Below are 21,824 nucleotides of genomic sequence, written 5' to 3'. Positions count from 1 at the left end.
TACATGAAAGCTGGAGAGGGACTCTTCGCCAGGAAGTGTAGTGACAGGACGAGGGGAAAGGGGTACAGACTGGAAGTGGAGAAATTTAGGTTAGATATTAGGAAGAAATTCTTTACTGCGAAGGTGGTGAGGCACTGGAATGCGTTGCCCAGAGATGTCATGGATGTCCCATCCGTGAAGCGTTCGAGATCAGGTTAGATGGGACAACCTGGTCTAGTGGGAGGAGTCCCTGCCTATGGCAGGGGATTGGGGCTGGATGATCTGCTTCAAACCCTTAACATTCTATGGTTCTGTGATTTGCGTACCTGAGGCTTTGACAACGAGCACCAAGAAAACCCTGTCAATAAACCAAGCTCAGCAAACCAACCGTGTTGCACCAACCGAGTGTGATTGAGCCGCCACCTCCCAAGCCCTCCGAGGCGGTTCTGTACGTCCCAAGCTCCCCGAGGCCACCCCCCATCCCTCTCCACGAGGGCGGGAACAGCCGCAGCGGGGCGGGAGCAGCGCGTGCTCCCCGCGCCGCAGCCAATCAGCGCGGCGTTGCTGCCGCTGCCTCGCTCTAGGGGCGCTCGGAGCCAATCAGCGCGGCGTTGCTGCCGCTGCCTCGCTCTAGGGGCGCTCGGAGCCAATCAGCGCAGCGTTGCTGCCGCTGCCTCGCTCTAGGGGCGCTCGGAGCCAATCAGCGCAGCGTTGCTGCCGCTGCCTCGCTCTAGGGGCGCTCGGAGCCAATCAGCGCGGCGTTGCTGCCGCTGCCTCGCTCTAGGGGCGCTCGGAGCCAATCAGCGCGGCGAGCGCTGTGTGGCGGAAGCTGGGCCTCGGCGGGCGCGCGGCGCCATGGCCGCCGGCTCCGCGGGGGCGCTCGCGCGGGCGCTGGGGGCGCTGGGTGAGAGCGGGGGGAACTGGGGTGAGGGAGTGGGGGGCGCTCGGGCAGCCGGGGGCTTCTTCTAGGTACATACAGGTTAAAGTTAGCTGTATTAAGTGAGGGTAAATGCATGCATGATGGCCTAGGCATTTTTCAGAGAAAGATTAGATTTATTATTGTAATACTTCAGGTGTTTTCTTCTTATCGCTACTGTTTTTCAGATGGTGGTGGTGCAGCAGATAAGATTCGTTTAATACCTCAAGACTTTTTTGCAGAGCTGGTAAGTAGAGCGATAAATGGGATGGGAAAGGGCTTCTGGCATCTAGAAACCCTTTTTATTTAAGCTCTTCTGGATTTCGTGTGTTGCAAAGGGAGCCTTATGTATGTTGTAGCTTGAATTTACTCATAAAATAGACCAGTCCTGCTAAGAGCAATGGGTTTGCTTTAAATTTGTTTTTATCACAGAAGACTTATAAAAATCTATTTTTGTCTATCATCTAAATGATATATCAAGGTAACTTGTCTAAAAAACTTTTGGCTTGTTTACTGTAGTGTGCACTTGAACAGTTAATACGAAACTGGTATGTTAATTAGCAATAGTGATGTAGAAACTAAAGTCTTGATGTGCTTCATTTTTTTTTCTTGTATTTGATGGAATTTTAAAATCAGTCACTTCAATTACTTCATTCTTTACTCTGCACTCTTCACTCTTTTTGTCCATTTTTATATTAATAGTTTTCTTTTTTGTTTTGTAGTCTCCCAAGTATTCAAATTATCTTTGTCTCGTGTATTAAAATATGCATTAAGAATGTCTTCAAACATGTCTTCTTCACAGTGTGAACAAATAATTCAACATCTGAACCATAACATCCCAGGTGTAAATACAGCTGAATTGTGTCAGGTGAGTTGGCACACCACACTTGTAAGCAAGTATAGTAGCTGTATCTGCTGTTAAGGATAGAATTCCCAAGTGGATGTGGGGTTTCTTGTGTGTATGTGTATATATACAAAGATGCTTTTACTTATGCGTAATTTATTATTTGTAATTGTTTGAATATTCTGTTTCTAGAGAATTCAGACATCGGGGGTTGAGATTAATATTGGTGACCTGGCAAAAATAGCTAACATTCTTTCATTTCTATTTAGGTAAGCACAAAATAATTTACTTTGCACCATGTCTTTTTTCCTTCCATCACAACTTAAGGGTGGTATTGAAGTTATATTAAATGTAGGTATAAAATGAACTGATTTGGGAAAAGGGCAAAAGTTTGTAAATCTCACTACACAAAAAAGAACTCCTTGGCTTAGTTTGTGTCATTAAAAAGTGTAGTTACTTAATATGTAGTATCAGTTTTTATAGTAAAAAAAAAAGAGAGGAAGTTGTTCCAAGATGCTGTCTACAAACTCTAGAACTAGTGGCAAAGTAGAGGAAGTTAAGCTCACTTTTAAATCCAAGTTAACTGGGCCTTTGCCTGGAAAAAGTGTGTTTTAAAAACTTCTTGTGTCTTGGAGATTAGAAATCAGCATTTGTGCCTTTTTGAGGGATACAGAGCCGATAATACTGCATTGTACCATGAGCTGAGTTTTTAGGTAGTATTTTTAGTTGATAAATTTATATTTTTAGAAAGATAAAATTTTCAAGGTCTTGCTTGCTCTTTTAATATCCAGTATCTAAACATTTTATGTAGCATTAATACAACTGAGGAAAATATACCAGTAGAAATTTAAAATACTACTTTTCCGTCTATAAAATAGAATGCCTGAACTTATATTCGACCGTGCTACTTGGAGGACTAACTCACTTTCTCTTGTATTAATGCCTCTTTAAGAGGAATGAACCTGCATGAACAAATAGAGTAGGATTTTTTTGTTTACTTGTTTCTGTAGAGGAAATCAAGTCCTTTAGACTTGCTGCCTTTTCAGTTGAAGGGTTTATGGCATCATTTGACTCCTGTTAGTACCCATTATACCGTGACCTAGAAGTCCTTACTTTTGGTGATACTTAAACTCCACCTGCTGAATATTTAATTAAATTGCCTTGTTTCTAAAGCAATAATGCTCTTTAACTGCTCTACGCACCCATCCCTCACTGACTTGTGCCTTCCAGTTGCTACAGCACTTGGAGGCTGTGATTATTTTTGGTTTGATGTTGTGCAAGCCCAGCAAATCTAGGTCTCTGCATATTAAGACGTATTAAAGTCATGTTTTTTGCACATGGATACAAAAGATCAGTAATGTTCTGGAAAAAAGGTGATCATGGGCTGCTGCATTATTTTAAAGTACACTTAAGGTAGAAATAAAAACTGGCTCTTTGGGGTAAAGTGAGAAATGGTATTAAATTTGTGGAGAATGAAATTGATGCAGTGATCTCTGGATGTATCTATTATAGCACAGCAGCCAGAAACAATCTCTCTACTGACGAACTCGTCACCACCTTGGGCAGTGCTGGCAGCACGCTGCCAAAACATGCAGTTCAAGTTATTCGTCACGTGTGGAATGAGCAGGGCAAAGCCATTGCTGTGTCAGAGGATGCAAGAAGTATGGCCACAGTGGGGCAGGTAACTGAATGACAAAGTGCAGCTGAGTTAATGATGAACATTTCAGAAATGTCGGTGTCTCACTGTGTGTCTTGTGTTGTCAGGCAGGCAGTGGTATTTTCACTGCTGAAAGCTTTCCTCCCTGTGTGTGCATGTACGTGTTGCCAAAAATCTATCCAGATAAAGCAGCATATACAATAAAGGTTGTCTGCCTGCTGAACAGTTTTCTAATATTATTGTTTGGATGATAAATTCACATTTCATACCTTTTTTAAAAATTCATGCTTCGTAGTACTCTTAGGGAAGATGAATGGCAGTCAGTCTGGCAGACTATTGTATTGGCTCATTATGTAAATCTGTTTTAAGTGTAAATGGTTTAAAGTTGATAACACCAGCACTTGATTGCTTATTCTTTGTCTCCCTTAAATGTAAACATTATTTTTAAAGATACTTTCTGTCAATTTTCAGCATTCCCTTTTTGCTTGGAAAATTAGCAGTCTGTTTACATTTTAAGATTTTTTTTTTTCTGACAACAGTTTAAAAGAGTATACAATTACGAAAAGAGAATCTTTTTCTGAGTTGTGACAGCTTCTAAAGGCCCTTCTTCACAAAAGGTTAAAAATTGTAACTTACTTGTCTGAAATGTATCTGCTATGTATACTTTGGTTTATCTAAAATGCAGTTATGAAATGCCATGAATTTTCTCTGTCATTGCTATTATAAATTATTTGGTTTAGACTTAGAAACTTTGGTTTTGATTTAGAAGCTTCTGAAAAAAAGAAAACATGACAAAAAACCCCCATGCATGATATACAAGCTGGGTGAACTCTGTGGCTTAAGCTTCTCTTACTTAGAATTTTAAAGAGTGTACTTGACTATCGATTGTACCTGAATAAGGAAAACAGATAAAGTGAAATAACTTGCTAAATTACTTCTTTGTTCACCATTAAGGGGAAGGGCAGATGATTCATATTCACAATAATACCTGAATGGTTATGTTTGCTTTCCATTTGGATAAGAACTCCAGGTGTTCTGTATTGTCTGTGAAATATCCCTCCAGGTGAACAGCAGTGGGAGGATAGCTCTCTTTCCTTGATGCGGTTGCCAATGATTTTCATCTCTGTAGTTTGTAGATCTGAAATGGAAACTGGGAGTTGCGATGAGCTCTGACACCTGCAGGTCTCTGAAGTACCCTTATGTCACAATGACACTAACAGTGGCAGACCCTTCAGGACAAATAACAGACAAATCTTTTGAAATGACGATCCCACAGTTCAAGGTCTGTAGTGAGTGTTACTTGAATGTTACTCAGTCTCCTAAAAACAACAGTGCCATTGTTGTGAGGGTCAGCTGTATACCCTGATGCATACGTTTGTGCTGCTTGTTTACTCATACAGTCATGCAAACATTAAGCATTAAATAACTAAAACACAGAAGCTAAACACTTACTTCATATTATTTAGTTCTACATCACTTACCTGAAAATGTTAATTTAACAGTAATTGATCAGTTCTCTTAAAAATAAACTAACAACCAAAGTCAACATCTTTCAGAGCTTGCCAGGTATCATTCTGCCATATTAAAAATTTGTAGAATGTTTTTCATCTACGGAACTCTTCCCCAGCCTCAAAATCTAAAACTTGGCTTAAGTCTAACAATTGCTAATGATTAGGAATGGGGATCAGTCTGCTTTGTCACTGCTGACTCTTAATTGCTATGTCTCCATCTATGAATTGGTGTAACTTTAATTTTTCATAAATGTGGCCTTTGTATGTTCCTGTTTAAAGGGTTAGTACATCACCTAGACTATCATACAAACTTAAGTAGATCCTTGAAATTTGATTGGCAAATATTTGAGAAGGATATTCTGAATCCTTGGGTGCTGTGAAATGTATTCATTCCGGTTAAAGCCTATTTAATAATTTGTTGTTCAGCTACTTTAGGAAATGAATGCTACATTTGAGAAGTGTGGATTATTTCAGCTGGGAGTAGAAACATTCATGTGAGAAAGGTGGTTTTTTTTTTAGAATTTTATTTTTTATAGCACGACAGCTACTTTGTATTTTTCTTATGTAGCATCTTTTCCTATTAATAGGCATCACCTTTGTAGATTTAATTGTTAATCTGTTCAAATGCCAACTAGCCCACAGAAGGAAAAGCAGAAACTTTTAGGTTCAAGCTGTACATGGAAAGTGAGAAATAGGGACAATGTGTTTTATCTAACACACTAGTTTGAACGTCAGTTCCAGCTTTTCTTCAAGCAACTGAAATTTGTCTCAATTCTTGCTTTTTAGAACTTCTTCAGACAGTTCAAGGAAATGGCATCTGTTCTTGAAACAGTTTGAAGGGAACTTGTATTTACAGTGACATTTTGGAGAAAGACCAAGTAAACTTTCCATCCTGACCAGGGAATAAAGTGCCATTGTTCAGCAAGGTATGTATCCTTGTCTTCTTGACAGGAATTGGTCAGCATCACCCTTGCATTGCTGTGAAGATTTCTTCGCTTTTGATTACTTGAAGCCAACTCTGCAGTGTTTGTGAAAACGTGTCCAGCTTTGCTCGTCCGGTAGACAAAAGATCAGGATGTGTATGGAGAAGCATCTCTGTAGACTTCCTAATACCCAGGAGTAAGAAACTACACACTGAACTCTGTAGTGCAGAAAGACACCTGAAAATGTTGACTGGGAAGATACTGAGAGAAGTGTAAATCCCATGTTAATATTTTTGTCTGTAAAATTGGGATGGGCTTGAACTCAACAGTAGTACTACATATAAGGAGAATATGAAGTTACGTGTAACAAGCATACAGCTACTCTTGAACAATAGCATTGTCAGGTAGTTGGTTGCAGCTATTTGCAGATCTGGCTTCCAGTCTTTTAATTAACTGGAGAATGTACTTGTCCTAACAGCTTGTTTATTTCAAATATTTATTTCCCACCACCTAGGCTTATAAAGACTGAATTAATCCATTAAGTTTTTCCAGAGACCCAAAATTCTCTCAAATGAAGCCCAGGGGCTAATTTTATGTAAAGCTAGAAAGGCAAATTTAATTCAAAAGTATTTTAGTGTGCTTCTGCTTTTTCATTTCATCATTTCAAGCATTCTGCTTGATGTTTTGGTCAGCAGTGTTCTTTCTAATTAAATTAGAATATTGACGCAGTTGCCTCACTTCACCTTCTGAACTAGAAAAGTCAAGAGGAAACTTGAAAATTCAGGCTGGAGAGGTAGACAAACACATCAGAGAAAGGACCACACTAAAAGATTTCTTTGGATGTTGCATTGTAACAGGCAACCACTGGACTGTGCTCTGCACACTTGCCCTAAGAAGGTGTCCTAACCAACAAAATTTTGACTTTCATGTTGAACTATGGGGGCATTTCTAAAAGGGAATGATAAATCCAATGTGCTTGCGTGTGCTCTTCTTAGATTTTTTTCCTTGAATTTTCCATAGAGCAAAACACACACTGCAAATATTGTGGGATGTAATAAAAGCAGTACTGTTGCATCTCCACCACCAGATGTGCTGGTGGTGTAGTAGAACAAGTAAATCTGAAGAGAGATAATTCACACTGATAAGCAGATTGAAGTTTATGCTTCAACTTCGGGCTGGTAGAGACTGAGTACCAGCTTTGCTGGGACAGGTCCTCAAATTATTTCAGGCCCACTTAAGATGTGAACATCTACTCTACCTTTCTAACTCAAATCTTTTAAAATTAACTTTTTAAAAAGCTGGCTCAAAGTCATTGATACAGGTTATGCCTGCCTTTTTGCACTATGAAAATAAACTGCAGCACATTGTGCATGCTGCATATGCTACAATCCTTTCAGGAATGCCCCTATTTCAGGCATTATGCATGATGCATAAAAACAGTACTTCGAATTGATTAGAAACCCAAAAAAGTGAAACAGTGTTGGCTTTGACAAAAGTTTTCGGCCATGGCCCTGGATCTGGATGATGCTTCCCTTATGCTGGTTGAAGTCTGAGGTGTTTGCTTTGTGGCTGGGGAGAGCAGATTGGTCTTTTCTGGGACCCTCCCAGTGGAGTGTCACAAAATGCTCTTGGTAGCAGACTTCTGATTTGCCTCTTCCCTTGTCTGTCTGCAAGGGCTCAGGACTGAACATAGAGCAAACAAATGTGTATGGTAAAGTGATGTGAGCAGCTGATTTTTTTTGTTGTTGTTTTTTAATTTGCAGAAGTTGAAGTGTAAGGCTCCTGTAACTGGAAAACGTTGTCATGCTTTGGCCTAGTGAATTAATTGTTTAACATCAATGCAAGAATTCCAGAAAAGAAAAAGGTTTTTTTATTTTAGTAAAGCTGGAGGCTTACAAATAACTTCCTATGTGTTCTAATGCACATAAATTCTTCATATATCTGGAAATAACTTGTGCCTTCATTGGAACTGCATGGAAAGGAAGATTTAATTAATCATGTCTTAACAATTCAGTAGATGTTGGAAGGTAATGAGGAAACTTCCAATTACCATTTTTGCTTGCTCCATCAGCAAGAGGAGAAAGTTGTCAGCCTTTGTAAAGACTTTTATTTTGTCAAGTCAGATATTCTAGAAGTATTGATGAATATTTTTTTTAAATGTCCCTGAACTCCAGCATGTAATTCTGCCTGGAAGATGCTTGGACATGTATGCTATACCAATTTACTGTCTTGGAGATTTTCAGAGGAGTTATGATGTAAAGTTGGCTATGTACTCAAACTTTTGAAATGTGTTCTGATCACTATCAGCAGGAATTCCTCTACTGAGTAATGGAAGAATTAAGTACTTCATTAAAAGGAAACCAAACTAAAAACTTAACAGTTTTCAGGGTAGCAATACTAATATGTCCAAACAAGCTGGTGATTTGTTTGTCTATATGTGTAGAAACCAGATCTTTTCAAAGAGAATCAGGAGTCCTTGTGTGTTCCTAATTCTAATTGTTGATTAATAGAAATTGTATAACATGAATATTTTTCTAAGTCCACAGACAGTCATTAAACATGTCGGTAACAAAGACAAAGCTGGTCTGTGTTTTATTTTAAGCCTACTGCATGGAAGTGTGTCTTGTAAATACTGCAGTGAGTAAAGTTCAGGACTAGACAATGACTAAATTTCTTTCCTTATTAAACTAGGATGTAGTTCAGACATATGCAGTCTTTCTCTGTGATGGGGTACCAAGGAGTTAATGGGTAACTGCAGGCTGCAAGGACTCTTCTTATCAATTACTTAAAGCTAGACAAGATGTTGTATTGAACCAGGAAAAGACAGAGGACATATGAGATTAATGTAATTTCCTGCAAAATTTCATTAATTTTCTTAGCAGTATTCAGGAGACAAGTAAACATTTTATTTTTTTCAACATTTGCCTAGAACAGAGCAGAGGAAGGAAGGGGGGGTGGGATCTTGCACTGTCAGCAAATCCAGGGGAGGGAATAATGAAGGAATGTCCTAGCCATGACTGTTGTATTCATCACATGACTTCATTACTTTTTTTTTCCCATAAATTTCAAACACACCAGCCCACTTGCTGAAAGCTGTTTTGTAGAAAGCTCCATAGAAGGAGTGCACAAATGGCTGGAGCATGTCTGTGCACTAGTGTTTTATATGTTTAGCTTCTGCACACTTTGGCCAAGTAAAAGCATGTCTCTGTTCTTGCTTCCATAAAATTGTACTGCCTTTCTTTAACCACATCTTGAAGGTATGTGACCTTCTTGTTCATCATGAGCCCACCCCCTTTATTTTTCACCTTTTTAAGCCTTTGTGCTCCATTTGAACACTTGAAGACACATTGCCTTGGACCAATTAAAAACAAAGGCAAAGAGGTGATAAATTGAGGGAAGAATGTTTCTTTTTCCTGTTTGCCCTGTTTGAATGTTTTATTACCCTCTTGTCTGTAGGTATAATGAGAGGGTAATTTCCACTCCTTTGCAGAGGCATGCAGGGTGGTTCTGTTAAGACCTTGCAGGTACTAAAAAACCACAAAAACGTGTCTTGAGTCATTTGATCTACCTGCAGAAAAAAAAAAGCCACATCTCTGAAGAACCTCTACTACTGGCCGGGGGCTATGGGGGGAAGCACTTGAAACTGAGCAGCCTCTATCCTGTCCAAGACTCTGGGTGATCATGGTAGGGCTCCTTTCCCAGACAGACTTTTAGTACAGTTACATACCCATTGGCTGGGCTGATAACTTGCTGGGCATTCGCTTCATTAGGAAGCTGGATTGGTGCAGGTCAGTACCTGACCTGAGTGCCTCAACCTCAGCTTGCATGGCATGCTGTTGCAGTCCTTCCTTCCTGAGGCTCAGCCAGCTCGTAACTGCATTTGCTTGTCACTGTGGAATTTTGGCCAAATGCTTCCTTTGCTTCTGCTTTTATTGTACAGCAGTGTCCATACTCACTCATACAGATCTGCTCTTGGCTCTTTAGCGTATGAGGTGCTGTGGTTTAACCCCGCCTGACAACCAAGCACCACACAGCTGCTCGCTCAGTCCCCTTCTGCAGGACGAGAGGGGGAATTTGAAAAGTGAGAAAACTCAGGAGTTGAGATAAAGACAGTTCAATAGGTAAAGCAGAAGCTGCACAGGCAAGCAAAGCAAACCAAGGAATTCATTCCCCACTTCCCAAGGACAGGCAGGTGTTCAGCCATCCCCAGGGAAGCAGGGCCCCATCCTGTGTAAGGGTTACTTGGGAAGACAAGCACCCTCACGCCAACTGTTCTCCCCTTCTTCCCCCGACTTTGTATACTGAGCATGATGTCATATGGTGTTGGATATCCCTTGGGTCAGTTGGGATCAGCTGTCCCAGCTGTTCCCTCCTAATGACTCATGCACCACCCCCCTCACTGGTGGGGTGGTGTGAGAAGTGGAAAAGGCCTTGGCTCTGTGAAAGCACTGCTCAGCAACAAAAGAATCATCTCAACTATTATTAACAATGTTTCCAGCACAAATCCAAAACAGCCCTTACTAGCTCCTGTAAAGAAAATGAATTTTTTCCCCAGCCAAAACCAGGACACAAGCACACAAGTCAGAAGGATGATGCTTGGCATTCCTCATACCCAGTCCTGGGTGCTTCCTGCTTCTTGTTTCCAAGGCTTTTCTGAGAAAAGTTGGAGAAATGACCTGGCATTTAGCTGAGTTACTGGGATATGTCTCTTAATTATGTATGACTTTGTGTCATTGAGCAAGTAAGGAAGCTGAGATCGCTGATCTTCTCTATGAAGGAAGGCTAATTTTAGTACTTTTGGGTTTTCTCTTCCCTAAACTTCATTTACCTGCAATGGCTAATTACAAAGCTTCCCTACTTTGAGAACACTTTCTGTTTGATATGTGTAAGTGCTGTAGCTTCCAAATACTCCGTCAGTGTTTACATTACAAATATTGTTACATTTATATAAATTGGAAGTTTTAATGTCAGTTTTTTTACTTCACATAATGAGCTTTGGAAAAATAAGGAAATTCTATTATTTCATACAATACATCTCTGTGCTAGATAATAATTCCAGCGGACTTTGTCCCAGCATCGGTCACCAGGTGGCACTGCTGCATACAGTCTTGCCTCACAGCAATCGTTTGACAGCATGTCTATGGGATAAGGACCTCTGTAGCTTGGATCTGGAACTGTACGAATTCATGTCACCATAACTTCCATCCCACTTCTAACATTGTAGGGAAACAATCTAATTTCCCTTTTAATTATTATCAAGATGAGCACAAAGATTTCCAGTTACATAAACAACATTCAGCATTTTAATGATAACAATACATACCTTATATTGCATATTTGCAGCAGTTTAAATCAGTAACTTAATTATACTGACATTCCTGCATTATGACTTTCTCTTTAAATAGTATATTGCATTTGGGGCCTATTCTCATTTTACTCTTCCCAGTTTATACATCTCTCAGGGAGATTTTTCTAGATCTGTATCTTGATCATAGAAAAAGCATATGCATTTCTCTATCCAAGGTTTTCATGCTGTTTGACCACTCTAAAATCCTTCTTCCATATTTTGTTATGCAGCCTAGTTATCAGTGTCTTTATGCCACATTTAGGAGTATGCTTCTCAGCCACTGAAAGTGGCCTGGGAGCTTAATGCCCCTGTTAATTACCTCTGAATCTGAAAAGTCATGTTCAGATGTTCTTGGTGTTACTGAAGCTGAAAATAATTTTTCTGTTTCCCATGAATGTCATTGCTGCTGAGTCTTTGGCAGTTTACAGGTGTTTGTAAAAAAATACTCATCTGAGAGCTTGCCCAAATGAAAGCAAGACAGGCTTCCTTCCCAGTGATGCTTCTGAACAGGGAAGTCCAGGATGCTGCAACCAGACATGAAGCTTCAGAATGGTACTCAAGTTTACATTTAAAATGAGGAATGCAGTCGCGTGTCTGGCATGAATCACTGGTGTGCTGTGCCACACTGCTTCTCGCAGTTGGGAATGTGGGGAGAGATGAGAGATGCTCAGCAGTCAACAGAGTCAAGACAACAGATGTCGATTTACCTAGGAGAGAGTCAAGGACGATGAGAAAGAGGATTAAGGGATTCCCATCTGTTCTTTTTTTATGTTAGCAGATACACTGGCACCATTCTTGGTATTGTGTTGGGCCTACCAGTGCCCCGTTGTTCATGCTAAGCTGTACCTTCTTTTACCACACATACAGTATGAAGTGGAGAAGCTACAATAACACTTTAATAGTGGTACACTTGAAGTCATAATGGAATTTGCATTTTCCTCTTGAGGAGGCATAATTTGTGCCCTTTGAAGTACTCTTGCCTTCCAAAGCAACTCTCTTCCATGTGATTTCTGCACTCTACTCAAGATTTGCTAACCTTTCTAGCCTGTGGTTCATCCTTTGTGTTCATCATAATATATTTGTGAAAAAATATCAATATGGTCCTTTTAGCTTTGGAAATGACAAGAAATTCTCTTAGTTTCCATTGCTAGAGAGTTGGAGCAGACCAGGATCCCTTCCAAATCCCAAATGAGGTAGATGTAGTAGGCACTGTTACGGAGAGAAGTAGACTGCAGCAGTCACAGTACTTCATCTCTTCCTCCTCATTTTTTTCTCTTATTTGTATGTTACTGCTACTGCAGTGGCTGGGGAATAGTAGAGAAGTAAATGGCTCCTTTTTATAAAAGCAGAAATAATTGGGAAGTTCTTGCTGCAGAAGTTGCTCTACCTCCTGCAGTAACTAACTTTGCAGCTGATCTGAGCTGCTGACAGCCACCAAACTCTGTATTACCTCAACAACAGGGATTGTAGTAAGATGATGTGACACACTTCTGGGGGGCAGGGGCCTTATTATAAACAAAACAAAACAAAAACCCCAACAAATTTCAAATGTTTCCACATGGAAAGATTCTATGATCACACAGGACTCCAGATTAAAACTTAGTTTTAAAGAAAATGCATTGTGGTTCTTCACTGCATTCAAAGTCTTTTGTCCTGGAAAGTTTCATGGGATGACTGTGATATGAAAAAATGACTTAAGTAAGAATCTTTCCACAATCAAATTTCTCTTTGAAGAGGAAATAAAATAATTTAATGCATTGTCTCTCTTAATCGGTGCTGCATTAAATGGAATAACAATAACTGAACACAGACATAAAATGTGGCAGGTTGCTTTAAGTTCTAGAGATGTTTATGAAATTTCTAGATAGGAATTATTCTCTTACGAACTTTGCTCATTCCAGTTCCCCTAAATCTGTTTTGGAGTGGGTCTTATTGGCAGAACAAATTCTAATCTGTCATTTTGATCAAAAAAGATTAGTGTGATTTACGAAGAAAACACCAACACCAACCCGCCTTTTATCAGATTAATTTTTCATCATTTTTATTGTTTACAAACTGCAGCAATTGTCCCCTGCTATTGACATATCTCTACAAGACCCATATGTCCTATTCAAAACTTTGGCATTGCATTTTTATCTATTGTAATCTTTATACATCCTGCCAAATACACAATTTTCGTTATTTCTAGTGAGGTTTTTTATGTACTTTAAAAGAGGAGGCACCAGAGTTTCTTTAGCAGCTCAAGCTTAAAGCCCTGGTAATAGGTCCAGTCTACTGAACTTTCTAGTACTTCAGTTATATTTCCAGAAGTTATTTCATTACAGTCTTCAAATAAGCCCCAGTAGTTGAAATTAATTAAATGGTTTTAAAAGTAAAAATGCCTATATCTCAGATCTTACAAAAAGGTGATCTTAAAGTAAAATAAAATATGACTAGTTTAAACTAATGCAAATATGGAAATGGACCTTGAATTCTCAGACAGCTAAGTGAGATCATTCTTAGAAAAGCAATTGAATCAGAAGCAATTTCAGCTTCAGGGCATATTACTGAAATAACAGTCGAAGGTGACTGAAGTTATGCATAAATTATGGGATTGTAAAGTCAAGCCTACAGCTTCTCTAATAACTTGATATTTTTTTTGCAACTAAAATTGTGGCTAGAAAGCTTAAGGGGATGGATAATTACTAGCAATTAACAGTCTGATCATGTGAGATGCTGAGGTCTCTCCGCTGCTTAAGAAGTTACTGAGAGCTGTGGTTGCTTACCATTTTGCAGGTCTAAATCCTTTAACACTGAGTATGAACTGAAGATCCAGATATGATATCTGAAATGGCTGCTGTGGTGCCATGTGCAGAAACAGCATATATTATCAAGGTATGGTCTTACAGAACTAAACATACGTCCTCTAATAAACAGAAAGAAAATACATTCTCTGTTTTATTTGGAAAAATAACCCCTACATGTAATACTCCATTGACAAGCATATCAAATCCAAAATGTTCAGAGGCACTTACATTTAATTAACTTTATCTGTGTTTGGTCACTTCAATAATATGCCTTAATTTAAGAGGTTTTACATCTAAAGTCTATGTTTGGAACAAAAGCCAACGGCAGGTTATCAGCAATCCAAAAAAGTCTGATTAGGTCTGTGTTTGGTTTCACTTGACAAACTAAGCATGCACTTGCAGCACATGCTATGGCCACTATTGCCCATAGTACTTTATGTACTTCAGATCTTCCAGTACAGTGTTGCCTTTGGATTTTACAGTTTGTTTCAAGAAGCGTGGTCAATGCTAACGCTAATGATAATAATAAAAAAGGAATTGTTAAAAAATTGTGGCTTTTCACCAGAGACTTTGTCTGTCATGTCTCTGGCATGGGTGCTGCGTTTACACTTCTGTTTGGGATGATCTGGAGAGAAACAGTTTTTTCATCAAGAACAGACATATTTTCAAAGCTCTGTGGATTATTATATTTTCAAAGGGCTGTGGAAAGTTGCTTTTTTCTCTGTCCCAAAGTTTTTGATTCCCATGAACTGAGCTATAAGGATTATATATTTTATGCTAATTCCTAACTACATTTTGTAAAGAATTAGAGAAAGATATTTTTTCATTATCATTATAGTTTAAACACTAGAAATTACATGAGAGTCATGTCAGATGTCATGGGCAAAGGAATACTATGCTCAGTATGAGAGAAATTGGAATTTTAAACTTAGAGGTGCATGAAATCTTACAACTGAAAAGAAATGAGAAAAGGGGAAAAGGGGACCAACTTCAAGAAGAAAAGTTATACAACAAAAGGACTGACTTCCTACTGAAACACTCTTAATGAGAAGGGGGGATATAAAGTGTTAGGCAATTAAAGGATAAGAAATGATGAAGTAGATGGATAAAAGTAATGGACAGCTAAAAGGGATTACTATGAAGAATCAATTCATAGAGACGTAAGCTGAAGCAATAACAAAGCACGAAAACTTTGGATTAACATCTGAGAATTTGATTTTGAAGGTAGTTAAAATATTAGTGGTAGCATTTATATAAATTAATTTCATCTTCTAAGGGATTTGAATAAAGAATTCAGTAATAAAAATAAATTAAGTCAAAATAACCAGATCTCATATCATATTAAGCAAATTACCCAACAGAAAGAAGAAACAAATAGCTTTACAAAACAGGTACAATGGTGACAACTGAAGAATTTCACATTCATTTTTCAAATTTTAGAACTTAAGTTCTACCTGGTAATTTGCAATAATTGAAGTACATCCTTAATCAGCTGAAAACAGCTCTGTAACATCTTCAAGTGAAGACTTATTGTTGCATTTGTATGATGCAAGAACATCAAGGCATCTGTAATTGCTTAAAAGATTTTTTTTTTGCTATTTTAATGTGTTTGCATGACTGTCTTCAAGTTTTCTGATTGTTATTAATTATTTGTATTGCCATAGCACCTAAAAGTCTAGGTGGCTGTCCACAAACTGGCTTTGGTAGGTCATATACAAACATAAAACAAAAGGGATCTAGTAGTCCCAGAGATGGTGTTGGTAAGCAGCCGCAGCTATTCAGTATGTTGCAGCCTCCCCCTTAGGCTTCATTGGAGCAATGCTTCATTGGAGCCATTTAATGATGATCCCATCTGAAACCATTGCAAAAGAAAGTATGCAGGGGTTTTACCGCTGCTCTAGTGCAAGCCCAGTGTTTAGTTCACTTCCCAGGTAGGTTAAATTGGTCTTTGCGCTCAAGTGACTGAATTGCAGCTTCACGCTCTAGATGAATTGCCTCACCAAGCATCCCCAAAAAGGCCGAGTAGTGTTGCTGCCCTCTTCACCCCCGAGCAGTCATTCCCGCTCCCTTTGTGCCAACAGCGCTCTCTCTGTAAGTGCTGTCACTTAAATTAGAGGCAGCTCACAGAACTGAACTGGCAGCATTAAACCAGTGCCAGCACTGCCGCCAGGAACCAAATAGCTCCTCTTCCAGGTGCACTGGTAAGAGGCTCACAAATTGTCATTCTGCAATGCTGTTGCACAAAATCTTAAATGCCATTCTCAGCCAAAGGGTTAGTACTAACTGTGCAGAGTGAGGGACAAGAAATTTTTTAGGTTTGTGATCCACAAAATTTGGCCCTTATTTTTCGAATTACCCTGGCTGTAAAATCTACTGTACAGCAATGCAGTTCAGATGATCAAGTGTGTGAAAACAGTCAGTTTGGGAAAGCAATTCCAGTCTGGCTTTAACTTGTACCACTGTAGCACATATTAAAGCTGGTTCATATTCATATGAACATATTCAGCCTGCATAAGACTTTGTGCATTAGCTCCACTGTCCTAAGGGACATTGTAGGAGGTCCCTTAAGGCTTGTAGGATGCCATGATAGAATATATATTTGAGGTCTTACCGAGCAACAATATTAAGTTGAAAATTACAACTGATAAACCAGAATGCATAAAGTAGCTGGTTAAACTGGGAAAAAAAGAGCAAAGTTGTTTGTTCAGGAAATGAGCAGAGTGGTTTGTAACAGTATGAAAATACCGCAAATGCGACAGTTTTTGTCAGTTCAGACTACTGTGGGCTGTGACCGGAGTGCTACATGACCCTTCTCTGCACAAATAATCATGCAGTCTCAAATTACACGGAGTAGCTCTTCAGCTCAACCTACAGATGTTCTATTTGTAGGCAGGGTTAAAACGGTGGCCGTAACAACGTGTACTGGGAGTTACCGCCGCTGCAGCTACGGATTTAAACAGGGGGGCACTCGCTACAACTGGTAATTACCAAAAGGCTACGGATGCTGTGTGGCTGGCAAAGCTTTGTCCAGCTACTTTCTCAGGTAGAGGAGACTAGTTACTAACATCTACAGTAGGTGGCGGATTTGTCGTAGACAAGAAATGTTATCGCGATAGCGATGCGGCCCCCCCCCCCGTTAAAAGCTCAAGCAGGAAACAGAAGCTTAGGGAAAAAGGAAAATTAAAATCAGCCGTAGCAGTGCAGGGGGACGCTGCTGTAGCACGGCCGCGGTACGGCTGGTTCTGCTCGCGGAGGAGAACCAGCCGGGGGAGGGGCGGCCGTGGGAGAGAAGCCGCCGCGGGCGGGGGTGCCCCGGCCGCGGGCTCCTTGCCGGGAGCCTTCTCACCAGCGACTCTCCGACTCGTCAGAATCAAAACCAACTCAGAGAGCGCTTGGGAGCTTCTGCAAACGGGGCGGGGGGGGGGCGGACCCGGCAGCCTCCCCACCTCCTTCTCTCCGCCGCTCGGCGATCTTCCTCCCCTTGCAGACCTCCTTCCTCCTCTCTCTCCCTGCACGGCCCGCCACGCTGCGAGCCGCAGGCAAAGCCCAGCGCCCGCGGCCGCAGGGAGGCCGGCAGCACTCGGCAGAACGGGGAGCGGAGCGCAGCGCAGCGCAGCGCACGTTGTGTTTTCCTTTAGGGCCCGGCCCGGCGGAGCTGTCCCGCCCCTGGGCCGGGGGTGGTCGGGACGCGGAGCCAGCTTGGGGCGTATCCACGCCGCTCCTCCCCGGGGCGTTGAGGAGGAGGAGGTAAAGGAGGAGTGGGGTATCTTGGCCGTCCTTCCCCGGCCCGCAGGCTGACCCCGCGCGGGCAGGCAGGAGGCGGCGCGGCGGTGGGGACGTGCCCGGCGGGATGTGCGCTTAGCGGCGGCCCCGGCCGAGCGCAGGCCCCGCTGGCTGCACCTGGCGCCGGGGGAAGCGGCCGCGGAGAGCCGCGTCCTGCGCCCTGACACCCGCCATGGAGAAGCGAGGGGAGGGCGAGCCGCTCTCCCACCCCCTGGAGCCCGAACCCGAGCCGCAGCCGGCGCCGCCGGCGGAGAAGCGCTTCAGGCTGTGGTATGTGGGTTCGTCGTGCCTGGACAGGCGGACCACGCTGCCCATGCTGCCCTGGCTGGTGGCCGAGATCCGCCGCCGCAGCCAGCGGCAGGAGCCCGGCGGCGCCCCGGGCAGCGGGGTGCCGGCCCGCGAGGTGCTACTGCTGCTGGGCTGGCCCACGCTGCGCTGCGTGCCCGCCAGCCCCGGCCCCGCCGCCGGCCCCGGCAGCCCCGCGCCCGCCGTCTTCATCTTCGAGCACAAGGCGCAGCACATCGCCCGCTTCATCCACAACAGCCACGACCTCACCTACTTCGCCTACCTGATCAAGGCGCAGCCCGACAACCCCGACTCCCCCATGGCCTGCCACGTCTTCCGGGCCACCGACCCCAACCAGGCGAGTGGGGGCAGGGGGCGGGGGCGCTGCCCGGGGTCTCCCCGTTTGGCTCCGCTCCTCGCCGGGCGGGACCCCAGGCACTGCGCTCCGCAGCCGCGGAGGGTCCGATCTGCTCGGGCGGGGCAGGGTGATGCCTGCGGGGCGCTACGGGACCGCAACCCCCGCACGCCCACCCGCGGCGTGGGGGGAGCCCGCCCGGGGCCGGCCGTGCCCACCGGGCTCGTCCCGGTCTGCCTCTCCAGCTCCGGCGGCTGCAGCGCCCTTGGGCTCCGCGGAAAGGGGGGGAGTGGGGGCACAGAGCCCCGCGTGGCCATGGGGTGCCTTGCCAGCCCCTGGCAGGCTGGGGGTACCAAGCTCTGCGGAACGCAGTGCAGGGCGAGATGGAGCCCCTTTCTTCCCGGTTCATCCTCCGTGGGGAGGCCTCGCATCCTGCAACAGCTCAATGGCAAGGGCACGGTTTGCTCCACGAGCAGAAAGCAGGATTTGTGTTAAAGCATCCCAGCAGTGCTGTCAGCGTTGGACAGGGGTCGAATAGTGGAGGATGGTGCTTTGCCTCAGACCCCCGTGGTACAGAAACCATCGTTTGTGACCAGCGGGCCCTGTTGTGCTCACGGGTCACACTAAGGACACCTGGCCGTGCTCAGGCGCATGCAGTAGTGCTACAAACAAGGCTAGGTTTGGGTGGGGACATTTTTGATAAAGTGCCAACTGGAAAAAAAGACCTAACAGTAAGATTATATTTTCCTGACTATCTAGCTGGCTTTGGCTCACACATCAAATATGCAGCAGACTTCTTTCTCTTCCCTGTTTAGAGTATGTGAGCAATAGTGGATGGACAAGTGGGTTGGATAATCAATTTAGCACAATGACAGCAAGAAAAAGGCCATTCGATAGCAGTCCTTTGGTTGAGTAAGTTAGAATACCTTCTCAGTTTTCATAAACTGGAGGAAAAACTCTTGTAATTAGAAGATAGCTGACTTACTGCGTGTACTGAACAGCTGCTCGGGTTTCTTTTGTTTGGGTTTTCTTAAGTGAGGTTGGTAGGAAGTATTAAGAAAACTACTGAAAAGTTTTCAGTATATTAACTTTAATTTATGGCAGCATACTGCCAGAGAGAACATGGAGGTGTTTAGGTTGCATTCATAGCTGTGGCTTAAGGACAGGTTTAGGACAGGTAGTATCCCAAGTGGAGATAACTGTGCATAACTTGTTGGCAACTGCTATGGGTTGTGCTCTGCCAGGAGAGCACGAAGCAAGAGCATGGAGGGGATCATATCTGTCAAGGAAGGAGCTTGAATGTCCTTTTAGGAGTTTGGCAGTATGGACTGAGGCAAACTAAGGTTCCTGCTGTTGGCAGAAGATGCTGAATCAAATTTATTTCTGGGGTAGGTCTGTACTGGTACTGTGAATTTGTAAACCAATCTTGCTTTAAGATAGTGAATCCCTAGTACTCTAGTGAATGTGCAAGCTACTACATACATTTACTTTTGGAAGGCTGTTTCTGACTAAAGCTTTATCTGTATGTCTTTCCTTCTTTCCTCATGGGGAAAGTGCCCATGTGCATTGAATTAAATCAAACTGATTCTGTAGGTAAAGTCTTCCTATTGAAAGAAGTTGTTAGTGTGAGCATATCTTGTTCAGTCTTTAGCTATACCTGTCAAGATTTTTTTAAATATATCCCTCCCAGTTGCGTTACTCAGTGCATGACTTTGAACTACAGTGAGGGTAGTAAATGCAGAGCTAGCGATGTGATTCACAAGTGTCTGACAAACAGGTTTTTTTTAAGGTACCAAAAGGAAAAGAGGTGGATTTTTTTCCCTCTTCCGAGTTTTGTTATCAATTTGTCAAGGCTTGGTTGGCTAAGCCTGTCCAGGTATCTGGCTGTTGGTCTGTGCTAAAGCTTGATCCTGAGCAGGTGAAGTCAAGCTGCAGGTTACTAGCTCTAAAAATCTTCTTTCGAAGCTCTTAATTGTTTATTATAGAATTGATGCTGTCCTTGCATGCTTTCAAGATTTTTACACACTTGTGTTTCGTAGTGGTTATATGAGCCTCATGTTGTGTATTAGCTTAGAAAGTATTTTTCACAGCTGTTATTTTAAGACGACCTCATTTTCCATCTTAGGCTACAGTGACTTTCAGCCAACCTAAGCTGGCACAGCTACTGAGAAAAGTGATCCTGTCCTCTTCAAGCCACAACCCCTTGTTTCTTCCTCTCAATTTTGTCCTCATGGCAGCACAACTGTTTGTGCAGCCATACAGCAAACAGGATCAGGGACTTGACTGGTGTTAAGCTTGCTTTTCCCTTGCCTTCTCTGGAGTATTTCCAAACCACTTCCCTCATTTGCTTTACTATGCAACCCTAATAACTATTTACATCAAGACAGATGGGTTGGAGGCACGAGGTATCAATGAGTGGCCAAGAAGGGGAAGGGTCAGATAGCCTTTCCAGAAGTTCTAGAGAAGATCATTTCCAGAGACGTTGTAGATACTCCATCCCTGGAATTGTTCAAGGTTGGATGGGCTTTGAGCAACCTGGTCTAGTGGAAGGTGTTCCCTGGCAGTGGGGGTGGAATTAGCTGGTCTTTAAGACCCCTTCCAAGCCAAACCATTCTATGATCCTGTGAAGTTATGCTGACTTCAGAGTAGCCAGAGATGACTGCAAAGCCATGGTATTGTCAATTTTGGCAGTATTAGGTTTAGCAGCACACTAAGTAACTCTGGAATGAAGGAAGGGTACAGGAGATGTCTTGTGGTTTCTGAGTTAGAGGACAGCTAGCCATAATTTTAAATGGTGGATGTTAATTATAAAAGTGAGAGGTTAATGATTGACTTTCAAGGGACTAATGCTACCATGATAATTCAAAAAACAGTGCAGGTGAGAATGAAAGTTTTGGCTTCAAGCCTGTAGCTTTGTCCCACCAGCTGTACTGCACAATGTTTAGGGTGCACATGCATTCACTATGACCACAAAAAGGGCTGCTATTCATAGAAAAAAACACCTCCTCTTGCCATTCTCTGCAAATTTCTTTACCAGAAAGCCAATGCAATGTGTGCTCTGATGACGTCAGGTGGGAAGATAACATCATTTAGTATTATTTATTGTGACTAGAGAAAAATGAGAGAGTGAGCTAGTAGTATGAAACACCTTCATATTTTATTTGAAAGCTTGCAAATTTTAGTCAGAGCTGAAAAGTTGGAGCCAGTGGGGTGACTCCTGTTCTGGAGTAGTACTTTGGCAGAGTGTCAAACCCAGAGCTTGTCAGCATGGCAATGGATGCTGAGATGCTTTTACTGGAGGGGCAGTGTGAGTGTGTGCCTCTTTCTTTTGCTGTTCAATTACAAGGGGAGACATCTGAAGCCATCTGACTGGTGGAGATGGGAACAGAAATTTTTGCCCTTCCCCCCCTGCCCCCCCCCCCCCCCCCCCCCCAGAAC

The 21,824-nt window shown here is 42.6% G+C and overlaps 2 protein-coding genes and 1 long non-coding RNA gene across 7 annotated transcripts in view; 2 read left to right on the top strand and 1 right to left on the bottom strand.

Moving 5' to 3' along the window:
* Nucleotides 1-831: 831 nt before the first annotated feature.
* On the top strand, nt 832-8,405 carry COMMD6 (COMM domain containing 6). Of its 2 annotated transcripts, XM_039549359.1 has the most exons (7): nt 832-883; nt 1,084-1,142; nt 1,698-1,763; nt 1,932-2,008; nt 3,252-3,420; nt 4,526-4,678; nt 5,694-8,405. In XM_039549359.1, the coding sequence occupies exons 1-7, from the start codon at nt 835-837 to the stop codon at nt 5,742-5,744; spliced, it is 624 nt and encodes a 207-aa protein (XP_039405293.1). In that variant the 5' UTR covers nt 832-834; the 3' UTR covers nt 5,745-8,405. The 2 variants fall into 2 exon arrangements, with proteins under 2 accessions (XP_039405293.1, XP_039405354.1); XM_039549420.1 differs by lacking the exon at nt 4,526-4,678.
* LOC120409718 lies at nt 7,960-17,468 on the bottom strand. Its single transcript, XR_005601487.1, has 2 exons — nt 17,410-17,468; nt 7,960-11,884 (listed from the first exon to the last, which is right to left on the bottom strand). It is a non-coding gene; the product is annotated as an uncharacterized LOC120409718 (long non-coding RNA).
* A 263-nt stretch (nt 17,469-17,731) lies between these two features.
* Nucleotides 17,732-21,824, top strand: part of TBC1D4 (TBC1 domain family member 4) — a 97,000-nt gene continuing 92,907 nt past the window's right edge. For 2 of the 4 annotated variants that reach the window (XM_039549120.1, XM_039549063.1), the window contains exon 1: nt 17,733-18,389. In XM_039549120.1, coding sequence (XP_039405054.1) covers nt 17,919-18,389 — 471 coding nt within the window. In that variant the 5' untranslated portion in view covers nt 17,733-17,918. Of the gene's footprint in view, nt 18,390-21,824 lie in introns of all 4 variants that reach the window. The other 2 variants (XM_039549011.1, XM_039549168.1) reach the window with 2 other exon arrangements.

Source organism: Corvus cornix, chromosome 1 (genome assembly GCF_000738735.6).
Source record: "Corvus cornix cornix isolate S_Up_H32 chromosome 1, ASM73873v5, whole genome shotgun sequence".
NCBI lineage: Eukaryota > Metazoa > Chordata > Aves > Passeriformes > Corvidae > Corvus > Corvus cornix.
Note: the sequence above shows the minus strand (reverse complement) of the source record. Positions and strands in the feature narration are given on the sequence as shown.

What these genes read in the sequence shown, in the direction of transcription:
- COMMD6 (XM_039549359.1), top strand. Translation starts at nt 835, where the DNA reads ATGGCCGCCGGCTCCGCGGGGGCGCTCGCGCGGGCGCTGGGGGCGCTG. An exon ending in ATACAGCTGAATTGTGTCAG is followed by an intron (nt 1,764 to 1,931) that starts GTGAGTTGGCAC and finishes TTCTGTTTCTAG; the next exon opens with AGAATTCAGACATCGGGGGT. An exon ending in TGACGATCCCACAGTTCAAG is followed by an intron (nt 4,679 to 5,693) that starts GTCTGTAGTGAG and finishes CTTGCTTTTTAG; the next exon opens with AACTTCTTCAGACAGTTCAA.